Genomic DNA, 12,142 nt, shown 5'->3' with positions numbered 1-12,142 from the left:
TAAGAACAGAAAATGCTGGCAAAACCAAGCAGGTCTGGCAGCATCTGTAGAGAGAGCATCTAAGAGTCATACAGATGTGAACATTAACTATGTTTCTCTCTCCACTGATGCTTTTTTCCGTTTTTCCAACATTTCTGTTTTCCAACTTTATGGCCACCTTTTCTGAAATTCCGAGTCTAAATCCATCCAATCAGCTCTGCCCTTGCCACACTACCAAAACGGGTCTTATCAAAGTCACAAATGGCATGTATTTGACAGTGACAAAGGTAAAGTCCCCCTCGGCCTGTCTATAGCCTTTCACATGGTTGACCACACCATCGTCCTCCAACATCTCTTCACTGTTACATGTGCCTCCAGTCTTAACATATTTTTAATTAGATGAGGGGAGCAAAGGCATGGTAGCTAAATTTGCAGACTACACAAAGATAGGTAGGAAAGTATTTTGTGAAGAAGGCATAAGGGTTTTGCAGACGGATATAGATAGGCTGAATGAGTGGGCAAAAATGTGGCAGATGGAGTATAATGTGGGAAATGTAAAGCAGTTCACTTGGCGGGAAGAAGAAAAAAGCAGAGTATTACTTAAACAGTGCAGAAGAATCAAGGTATTCTAGTGCACGAGTCACAAAAAGTTAGTATGCAGATACAGCACATAATTAAGAAGGCAAATGAAATGCTAACCTTTATTTCAAGAGGAATTGCACATATAAGTAAGGATCTTATGTTTCAGTCATGCAGGGCATTGGTGAGACCGCATCTCGAATACCATGTGCAGTTTTGATCTCATTATTTAAGGAAGGATGTAAATATTTTGAAGGCAGTTCAAAAGAGGTTTACTAGATTGATAACTGGAATGAGCAGGTTGGCTTATGAGGATAGGTTGAACAGAGTGGGGTTGTTTCCACTGGAGTTTAGAAGAATGATTTGATTGAAGTATATAAAATCCTGAATGGAATTGACAAGGTGGACATGGAAAGAATGTTTCCTCTTGTGGGTGAGTCCAGATCTAGGGAACACTGTTTTAGAATTAGGACAGTGATGGGGAGAATTTTTTCTCTGAGGGTTGTGAGACTTTGGAACTCTGGCTCAGAAGGCAGTGGAGGCGGGGCCATTGAATATTTTTAAGGAAAAGGTAAATAACTTCTTGTTAAGCAAGGGAATCAAAGATTATTGGGGTAGATGAGAATGGGGAACTCAAATCACAAACAGATCAGCCATGATCTTATCGAATGGTGGAGCAGGTTCAAGGGGCTAAACGGCCTCCTTCTGCTCCTATTTCGTATGTTCATGCAATTCAATCCACATCAACCGTATACTTTCAATGAAAACATGTGCAACATAATAAACATAATAAAATTTAATATTATATTTTGTTATTGCTTCTTTACCTGTCCCTCCATTCTTAGAGCGCTAGCTGATACCAGTGGCTTCCCATTCAGAACGCAGGCATCATTGACAAGAAACCGTGTGGGGACATTGTCAGAGCAATCTACTACAATGTCATATTTAATGAAATGAGTTAAGAAAAATCTAAAGAATCAAGAATAGTTTAAACCTAATCACAAAAAACAACATAAAAAGGATATTGTTGAATAAGTTGTTTTGCATTCTTGTAATTCAACTGAAAGTGGTATGGTATGCACTCAACATTTGAATTTAACCTGCAAACCAGAAACAGTTGTTCAAAATTAATACAGAACAGAACAGGTTAAAAACTCATTTGTTTGTCCGATACCTTTCTAAATTGACAGTTGTGCAGACATGTAACAATTATGTAATTACATAAGTACCAACCACTCAGCACCCTTTACCCTGTGGTATAAATTGTTGTGATGTTTAAAACGTGGCATTCTTACGTTTGTTCTGATGAGTGGAAGATGAAAAGCTTCGGCAACATGTCTCTTTTTTCAGCATTATTCAATTTCTGAACTACAAACCCATAATTTTATAATTTAAAAATAAAGTATCCTCTTAAAAGCTTAATTGCCCTCAGTGCCATTTTATTTCAAGAAGCAATAAATTAAAGGTTTATAAATGACTGTTCATCAATGATTACGATATCTCTACCATCAATCTGGAGAACTTGAAGAAATTACAAGATAATGCGGAGCGTTATTCCAAGGAACCATTCTCATGAATCCTTTCTGCACTTTCTTCAATGCCTTCACATATTTCCTAAAGTGCGGCGCCCGGAATTGTACGCAATACTCCAGCTGACGCTGAACTAGTGTCTTATACAAGTTCAACATAACCTCCTTGTCCTTGTACTCTATGCCCCTAATAAAGCCTAGGATACTATATGTGTTATTAGCCACACTTTCAACCTGTCCTGCCACCTTCGATAACTTATGCACATATACACCCAGGTCCTTCTACTCCTGCACTCCCTTTTAAGCTGTACCCTTTATTTTATACTGTCTCTCCATGTTCTTCCTACCAAAATGAATCACTTCACATTTCTCTACATTGAATTTCATCGGACACCTGTCTGCCCACTCCACCAATTTGTCTATGTCCTTTTGATGTCTTACACTATCTCCTCAGTTCACAATGCTTCCAAGTTTCGTGTCATATACAAATTTTGAAATTGTGCCCTGTACACCAAGATCTAGATCGTTAAAAAATATCAGGAGAAGCAAGTGTCCCAACACTGACCCCTGAGGAGCTCCATTACAATCCTTCCTTCAGCCTGAAAAACATTCATTAACCACTACACACTGTTTTCTGTCACTCAGCCGATTTTGCATCCATGATGCTATTGTCCCTCTTATTCCATAAGCTATAAATTTTGCTCACAAGTCTGCTGTGCGGTATTATATGAAATGCCTTTAGGGAGTCCATGTATATCACATCAAAAGCATTGCCCTCATCAATCCTCTCTGTTACATCTTAAAAGCTCCAGCAAGTTAATTAAACCTGATTCTCTCTTAAGAAATCCATGCTGGTCTTCCTTAATTAACAAGCGTTTGTCCAAGCGACTATTAATTTTGTCCCAAATTACTGTTTCTAAAAGTTGCCCCATCACCAAAGTTAAACTGATTGGCCTGTAGATTTTGGGTTTATTTTTACCTCCTTTTTTGAACAAGGGTGTAATCTTTGCAATTCTCCAGTCTTCTGGCACCACCCCTGAGTCTAAGGAAGACTGAAGATGATGGCTAGTGCCTCTGCAATTTCCACTCTCACTTCTCTCAGTATCCTTGGATGCATCTCATCCGGTTCTGGTGGGTTATCAACAGTAAGTACAGACAGCTTATCCAATACCTCCTCCATATCAATTTTAAACTCTTCTGGTATCTGAATTAGCTCCTGTTTCACCATGGCCTGGGCAACATCTTCCTCCTTGGTAAAGGCAGATGCAAAGTATTCATTAATACCTCAGCTATGCCCTCTGCCTCCATGCGTAAATCGCTTTTGGGTCCCTAATCAGCCCCACTCCTCTTTTTACCACCCTTTTACTATTTAACTGCCTATGGAAAACTTTGGGATTCCTTTTTGTTGGCTGCCAGTCTCTTTTCATATTCTCTTTTTGCTTCTCTTATTTGCTTTTTCACCTCCCCTCTGAACCGTTTATATTCAGCCTGTCCTCAATTGTATTACCTACCTAACATCTATCATAAGCACACTTTTCCTTATTTATCTTAATTTCTCATCGGTCATCCAAGGAGCATTGTTTGCCCTACCTTTCCCTTTAGAGGGAATATAACTTGACTGTGCCCAAACTCTCACTTCTTTGAAGGTAGCTGTTTTAACTGCCAACCTTTGACTCCAATTTATTCAGCCCAGATCCAACTCCAGTGAAATCGGCTTTCCCCCAGTGAGTTATTCTTACTCTGGACTATTCTTTGTCCATTTCCATAGCCACCTTAAACCTTAAGATACAATGATCACTGTCCCCTAAATGTTTTCCTATTGACGCTTGATCCATGTTGCACACCTCATTCCCAGGAACCAGGTCTGGCAGTGCCTTTCTCATTAGTCTGAAACACACTACGAAGAAATTTTTCCTGAACACTTTCTAAGAACTCTTGCCTCTCTCTGCCCTTTACATTATTACTATCCCATTCTATATTCAGGTAATTAAAGTCCCCCATTTTAACTACTCTATAATTTTTGCAAGCCTCTGTAATTTCCTTGCAAATTTTTTTCTCTATAACCTTCCATTTGCTGGTGGCCTAAAGTCTACACTGATCAATGTAATTGCACCTTTTTTGTTTCTTAGCTCTAGCCAAATAAATTTTGTCTTAACCCTTCTGGGTCATACTCTTTCTCCAGCGCTGCAGTGTTCTCCTTAATCAATACCACCACCCCTTCTTTCCTTCCTTTCCTTTCTTTCATGTCCACCTTGTATTCAGGAATAATTAGCACCCAATCCTGCCCTTCTTTGAGTTAGGTCTCTGTTATAGCTACGCCATCATATTTCCATATGACAATCAACGCCTGTAACTCACCAATCTTACTTACCACATTCCGTGCATTCACATATATGCACAGTAATCCTGATTCAGATTTTATTGCTTTCTCCCTTACTCTGACCCCACCTATTAACTTACTATTACCTGTTCTAGTGCTATCTATGTCTCCCAGTATTCCATGCACCTTGGTAGTCCTTTCTGATATTACCTCTTGGGTTCCCACACCCCTACCAAGTTAATTTAAACCCTTCCCAATATCACGTGCGAGGAACTCAGTCCTGACTCTATTTAGGGAGGTGGACCCATCTCTCCCCCAAAGCCATTCCAATATTTCAAGAATCTAAAGCCCTCTCTCCTGCACCATCTTTCCAGCCACGTATTCATCTGCTTTATCCTCCTATTTCTATACTTATTTGCGCATGGTACAGGCAGTAATCAGGAGATTACTACATTTGAGGTTCTGCTCACTAATTTCCTCCCTAGCTTCCTAAATTCTGACTGTAGGACCACATCCCTCTTTCTGCCTATGCCATAAGTACCAATATGGACCATAACTGCCAGCTGTTCACTCTCCCACTTCAAGGTGCTCTGCAGCCAGTGACATCCTTGACCCTGGCACCAGAGAGGAAATACACCATCTTGGATTCATGTTTGCAGCTACAGAAACACCAATCTATTCCCTTAGCTATCAAATCATCTATCACTATTGCTCTTCCAGTCTTCCTTGTACACTTCTGTGTACAGCTGAGCAACCCACGATGCCATAAACTTGACTCTGACTGCAAATGAATCATCACTCTCATCAGTATGCATACTGAATACTGGTTGGAGAGTAGGATACACTCATGGGATTCCTGTACTATCTGCTTGTTCCTTTTTGACTGTCTGATGGCCACCCATTCCCTCCCTCCCTACATATTCTTAAGCTGAAGGGTGACTACATCTATAAATATGCTATCCATGAACCCCTCAACCTTACGATGCACCGCAGTGATGCCAGATACTGCTCAAGCTCTGAAACCCAGAGCTGAAGCTGCTGCAACTAACATCACCTCCTGCACAAGACCACGACAAGCTCTCCGCTCAATAGGACATCAATCAGGCACTCCATATTGTAATCCAAAGGAATCTGTCTGCTGACATTCACTAGCAAGGTTTACACAAGTAATGGCCATCTAGGCACAGTACTAAAAGGTGACTAGTGACTATGGAGCCCTAACCAACTAGTAATCATTTTACGGAGAATATAGAGTTCTAAATCAGCAATCAATCTGAAAAGATAAAGCTAAATTATGTAGCTTATCATACCATCCTAAATTGGAAACCATGCATTCAAACTTTCCAATTTGGTCAGAAAAAAGATTTTCTGAACAGGTTTGTGTATTAATTTTAGGCACAATTTAGAATATGTTAATTACTATTAAACATCTAGACTATTAGCACTCAGCAAAATTGCTGAGTGCTAAGTTATGCAACAGTTTTAACAACATTAACCATTTGCAATTTATTATAAAGTAATCTTGAAAGTAAGTTTTGTTTCCCTAAGGGTACTGATAGACACACTTCTATTCCACAAGTATTTGTCCAGAGTACGTTAAGATTGGTGTACAAGCTAAAAAATACAATATAATTGAGAGAGAAATTATTCATCAGTGAGGGAGCCAAAATCATACAGCACAGAAAGAGGCCATTTGGTTCATCATGCCTGTGTTGACTTTTTGGTAGAGCTACTGAACTAATCCCACTTCCTTACTCTTTCCTCACAGCCCCGTCTGATTGAACATATCTAGAATTGCATGCAACAATTATGCAGCTTTTAAAGCAAAGTTCAAGATGCTGTGGGAACAGAATATGTGGAAAAAAGGAACATTTTTTAGAATATTATGCTTCCTATGGTTTATCTTATGAAATTTTAAAAGGATGCCTATGTTTCACTGGCAAGTCCCAGATTTTAATTTTAAATCTGCACTCTTAAAATTCATAAATCTCACACATTTGTGTTCTCCCAGATTTAACTATTTGGATCACTAAGCATTTAACCAGAAGCACATAAGAAATAGAAGCAGTAGGAGGCTATTTGGCCCTTTGAGTCTGCTCTGTCATCCAATACGATCATGGTTAATCTACCTCAACTCCACCTTCCCACATTACCCCATATCCCTTAATTTCCTTAGTATCCAAAAAACTATCAATATCCATCTTGAATACCTTGAATTACTGAGCATCCACAGCCTTCTGGTGTAGGGAATTCCCAAGATTCAAGGCCCTCTGAGAGAAAAAATTTCTTTGAACCTCAGTCCTAGACATCCAACTCTTTAATCTAAGGTGGTGATCACCTCGTTCTAGGATTTCCAGCCAGGGAAAACATCTTCCCAGAATCAAGCCCTTAGGAATATTATATGTTCAATGAGATCACCTTTCATTCTTCTAAATTTCAGGGAATATATGCCCAATTTACTCAAGCTCTCTTCACAGGACAATCCTCTCAACCTAGGAGTTAGTCTGATGACTTTTCACTGCACAGTTAAGGAGACCAAAACTGTATAATAATGTACCAGGTGTGGTCTCACCATGGCCTATACAACTACAGTAAGTTTTCTTCACTCTTATACTCCTCTTGCTTTCCTAATTGTTTGCTGTACCTGCATGTTAACTTTCTGATTCATACAAGGACACTCAGGTCCCTCTGAATACCAACATTTCTCAGTCTCTCACCCTTCAAAAACATTCCACCTTTCTACTTTTCTTCCAAAGTGGATAACTTCACACTGTCAGCCATGGCTAGGTTGGTAGTACTCTTGCCTCTGAGTCACAAGTTCAAGTCCTACTTCAGGACTTGAGCACAAAAATAAAGACTAGCATTTCAGTGTGGTCATTGTGGGAACTTGCTGTATGCAAATTGGCTGCCGGTCTCCTACATTACATCAATGATTACACTTCAAAAGTACTTCGCTGGCTGTGAAGGACTTTGCGACATCCAGTAGTTGTGAAAGGTGTGATGTAAATGCAAGTCTTTTTCTTTCAGCCTCACATTATATTTCATGTGCCACATTCTTAGCTAGTCACTTAACCTATCTATATCCTTAACAGCCTCTCTGCATCCTCCTCACCGCTTACTTTTCCATCGTGGACAAACTCGGACTTGTTACATTCCCTCCTCTCATCTAAGTCATTGAGCACTAAATCTCTTTGACACCTACCAAACTATCACAGATTAACAAAGTAGCATCTCAAGAGAAAACACACATTTACTTCAGGATGTGCCAAAACACTTTACAGCTAATGAAGTACTTCTGAAGTGTTATCAACACTGGAATGCAGGAATTGTAGTAGCCAATTTCCACGCAGCAATTTCCCACAAACAATAATGAGATAATAACTAGATAATTGTTTGTTCATGATGTTTATTCAGACACAAATATTGGCCAGGATGCCAGGGAGAACTTACTTGAATAGTGTCATGTGAGCTTTTACATCCACCTGAGTGGGCACATGTACCTATTTAAGTGTCAATGATAGAATGACTTTAACATTGCATAAATTGGTTTCTACATTTGGCTACACAACAGTGACTACACTTCAAAAAACTTGTTGGTTGCAAAACATTTGTAAATCCCAAGGACACAGAAATTGTCAAGTAAATGGAAGTTTTTCCTTTCTTTCCTTAGTCAACAAGCATTTGTTACATAACTATTTCTTCTCTCCTTCAAGAGAAGATTAATTTACCCAGCAGCTGAGTCACAGACATACTAAAGGTCTTAGATTCCATTCGCAATGTGTGTTGAATTAGCTGATCTCTGTCAGGATTGCAGTAGGCTATGGCAATTCATCTCAATGCCCCAGGTTTAAGGAAGAGAAGAAAATGGCCACACTTGATCACTATTCAGCAATGTTTGCTGTTAAGTGTGGATCTCTGGTAGAGGGACAAGATGAAACCTGGAACATTTAAATGGCACAGCGACATTCACTTTGGTGAGCTTGCGGAAGATGAACTATACCAATGGAATCCATTTATCAAAAAGGAAGAAAAACCTTAAGAAAATTTAGTAAAGAGAGAAAACTGATGAGTAACAAATGTTAGAGGAATGTTTTTAAATTCAAGATGTTGCCAAATATGCCAACTATGGAAGCTGCTGGTTTAGTGATGTAGTACTGTACATGAGAAGAAAATAAGTTTTTTGAACACTCCAAAATGAAAAAGAAATAGACATAAACAAATATATTTACCGATTTATCATGGTCGCTGCAGACAACGCTTTCGACATGCCCAATTTATCCTCTGCATGGAGAACCTGTCTTTGTAGGTTACTAACCTCCACGTCATCATAATCAAGAAGTCCTAATCGACCTAAATTGACATTCGCACATTACAACATATCCCTGCAAAAGCTTTGCCTGCCTCTCCCCACCCCCAAGTTATATTAAAATATGTTGCTGAACAAATTTTATTTTCAGTAGATTCAATTTACCAAAAGGTACTCTAAACAAGGTCACTCTACCACAATCCAAGTGATACAATTTTCATTTCATTGGCCTCTACAGAATATTTCAGGATTCAGAGAGGGCTGCTGCCACTGGTGTGAGTATTGATTTACCAATATTACTTTAAAAAAATTATGAATCCACTTGTTTCTCTGTTGCTAGATGCTGTGAAATCTGCGCTGCAATATAAATACATTGTATCCCATATGAACAAGAATTCCAGCATACTAAAGAACTGCTTCTCTTGAAGCAGCTCTGGAAAATAAAGGGGGCTTAAAATATTACCATACATGGTCACTGTTCCAGTGCACTAGCAAGGGCTCTGTCAGAAATGGACATGCAATCTACTCCCATATGTTATCATGAAATTATAAATCTTCACTTTTGAATTCCAGCTCCCTCAAGATAAATCTACTAGCCTTTTGATTGAATTTTATATCTGTGCACTAGCTTTTAGTGGTTTGTGTACATGGACACTCAAATTCCTTTGCTCCATCATAGCTCTTGGCATCTCACCATTAAGAAAATATTCCATTTTGTCTTTCTCAGATGACCTCAGTCTTTTCTACATTGAATTCTATCTGCTATAGTTTTGCCCACTTAAGTTTGTTGATGTCCCTTTGTACCTTGCTCCTCCCATGCACACAACTCACTTGTGCCTTCCAACTTAGTGTTATCTGTATGTGATGTAAAGCTGAAGAGGCAGTGTAAATACTTAGGGACCACCATGCGTCATGTCCCATCAATCAGCGAACAAATTCTTGACCCCTACTCCCAAGTAAAAGTACAACTTATGCAAGCAAGACTGGTTCACAGTCATCCAAGTTTATTTTGTTCTGTTGACCTATCATAAGTCTCTCTCAATCTTCCTTAATCAAACCTTCTGGAGAAAATAAATCAAAATTCAAAACCCAGAGTATAATCTTACCAATGCCTGCAGCAGCCAAGTACTGTGCTGCAGGGCAGCCTAGCCCTCCACATCCAACAATCAGAACAGCTTTCTTGGACAGATTCAGCTGACCTGGAAGCATTAAAGCATTTTAATTTTAAGTTAGTGTGAACATTTTAAGCACTGAACTGCACTGTATCAACTATGGGGCCAATGGATTTATATGTTAAATTCAGTACCAGGGCACACGGGACATTGAGGTTTCCTGGGATTCTTTTTACACCAAGGATCTGGGACAGTACTGAATGTGATTGAAACAAAACTATGTCAACATTTAAGAATAGAAAAGTGATTAAAGAAAAAGAAAATAAACACCAAAGACTGAACAGCCTACTTCTGTGATCTAACTCTTGTGATATTTTGCAATTCCTCTAATAGGAAATTTAATTATAAAAGTCTGCACATTTAACCAAAATACTTGTCATAATTGTCAACGATGCTACGGCTGGTGTTTCAATGCTGATGGGGGCATGGCTTGCCTGTCTCATAACTCCGAGAGTCACAGAATAGCAGCTATTTTTTAATGAGGGTATAGATATATGATTTTCTTTAAAAAATTACTGCAAAGTGTCTGAATTCAGGCCACAGCCTCTGGGGGGAGCAATGGAGAAATGTTTTCCTTTGTGCTAGGTTACCATATTTTTTTCCATTATGTAAGCTTCAAGGTTAAATCATTTTTCAAAATTTCTTTTTGCACCATGTAGCACATCAAGTATTGTTTTCTTCAGTCAGTTTATGATTTGGGAGTGTGCTAATTAGAAGCTAGATGCTTCCTCCATAGATTGCAATAGTGTTCCCCAGACAATATTTTCACATTTCTGGGTGACTGGCTCAAAAAGAAAACGCTTATGGAGACCTAAAACTAGGTTGCATTTCAAATGTACACTATAGATAATACTGCACCAACGATTGGGTGTATTTCTCTTTCACATGTTGGAATAATTAGTCTTTAATATATATGAAACTCAAAAGTGCAGAGTTACAATGTTAATAAGGAAAACAACAGGAATTTCTTCTTTGGAAAACACTATCAGTTAACACTTGAAATGGGCATTAGTACAACTTCTGAGTGACAGGTCAGATGACTGATCAGAATATAAAGAACAGCAGAGAATGACTAAAAACTTAATAAGGAGAAAGAAATGAGAGTTTGAGAGGAAGCTAGCTAGAAATGTAAAAACAGATTGCAAGAGTTCCCACAGATACTTATAAATGAAAAGAGTAAGTAAAGTGAGTGTTGGTCCTCTAGAGTTTGACAATGGGGAATTAACAGTAGATAATAAGAAAATGGTGGATGAAATGAACAAATATTTTGCTGCTATCTTCACTATAGAGGATAAAAAAAATTCCAGTAATAACTGTAAATCAGGAGGTGGGAGAGAGAGAAGAACTTGGGGGAAATCACATTCACTAGGGAAGCAGTGAGCAAACTGATGGAGCTGCAGGATGACAAGTCTCCAGGGTCCTGATGAACTTCATCCTAGGGACTTAAAAGAGGTGGCTAATGAGGTATTAGATAAGTTGGTGTTAATTTTCCAAAATTCCCTAGATTCTTGAAAGAAGCAAATATAAGTCTTCTATACAAAAAGGGAGGGAGGCAGAAAACAGGAAGCTTGACGTTTGTCACGGGGAAGATATTAAAATCAATCATTAAAAAGGTTATAGCTGGACACAGAGAAACTCAAGGTATTCGGAAAGAGTCAGCATGGTTTGGTGAAAGGGAAATCATGTTTAACCAATTTATTACAGTTCTTTGAAGGAGTAACATGTGCTGTGGATAAAGGGGAACTTGTAGACGTACTGTACCTGGATTTCCAGAAGGCATTTGATAAGGTGCCACCTCAAAGGTTATTGTGAAAAATAAAGGTTCATGGTGTGAGGTAACATATTAGCGTGGATAGAAGATTGGCTGGCTGACAGAAAACAGAGTATGTATAAATGGGTCTTTGTCTGATTGGCAGGATGTGACGAGTGGAGTCCCGCAGGTCTGTGCTGAGCCCTTAACTTTTTAAAATTTACATCAATGACTTAGATGACGGGAGCAAAGACATGGTAGCTAAATTTCCAGACGACACAAAGATAGTTAGGAAAGTATGTTGAGAAGACGACATATGGAGTTTGCAGACAGATAGATAGGTGAACTGGATTGTAAGCAGTGAGAAGGACAGTGTTGAACTTCAAAAGGACATAGACAAGTTGGTGGAGTGGGAAGATAGTTGGCAGATGAAGTTCAAAATGGAGAAGTATGAGATGATCCATTTTGGTAGGAAGAACATGGAGAGACAATACAAAATATGAAGTA

General features: G+C 38.8%; 1 protein-coding gene across 1 annotated transcript in view; it reads right to left on the bottom strand.

Annotated features, from left to right (window-relative positions):
• Positions 1-12,142, bottom strand: part of mocs3 (molybdenum cofactor synthesis 3) — a 62,869-nt gene that overhangs the window by 44,096 nt on the left and 6,631 nt on the right. The window contains exons 3-6 of the mRNA XM_041182414.1: positions 9,820-9,912; positions 8,637-8,757; positions 1,584-1,658; positions 1,386-1,503 (exon numbers count right to left, since the gene is read on the bottom strand). Of these exons, the coding sequence (XP_041038348.1) occupies positions 1,386-1,503; positions 1,584-1,658; positions 8,637-8,757; positions 9,820-9,912 (407 nt within the window). The remainder of the gene's footprint in view (positions 1-1,385; positions 1,504-1,583; positions 1,659-8,636; positions 8,758-9,819; positions 9,913-12,142) is intronic.

Source organism: Carcharodon carcharias, chromosome 2 (assembly GCF_017639515.1).
Source record: "Carcharodon carcharias isolate sCarCar2 chromosome 2, sCarCar2.pri, whole genome shotgun sequence".
Classification (NCBI taxonomy): Eukaryota; Metazoa; Chordata; class Chondrichthyes; order Lamniformes; family Lamnidae; genus Carcharodon; species Carcharodon carcharias.
Note: the sequence above shows the minus strand (reverse complement) of the source record. Positions and strands in the feature narration are given on the sequence as shown.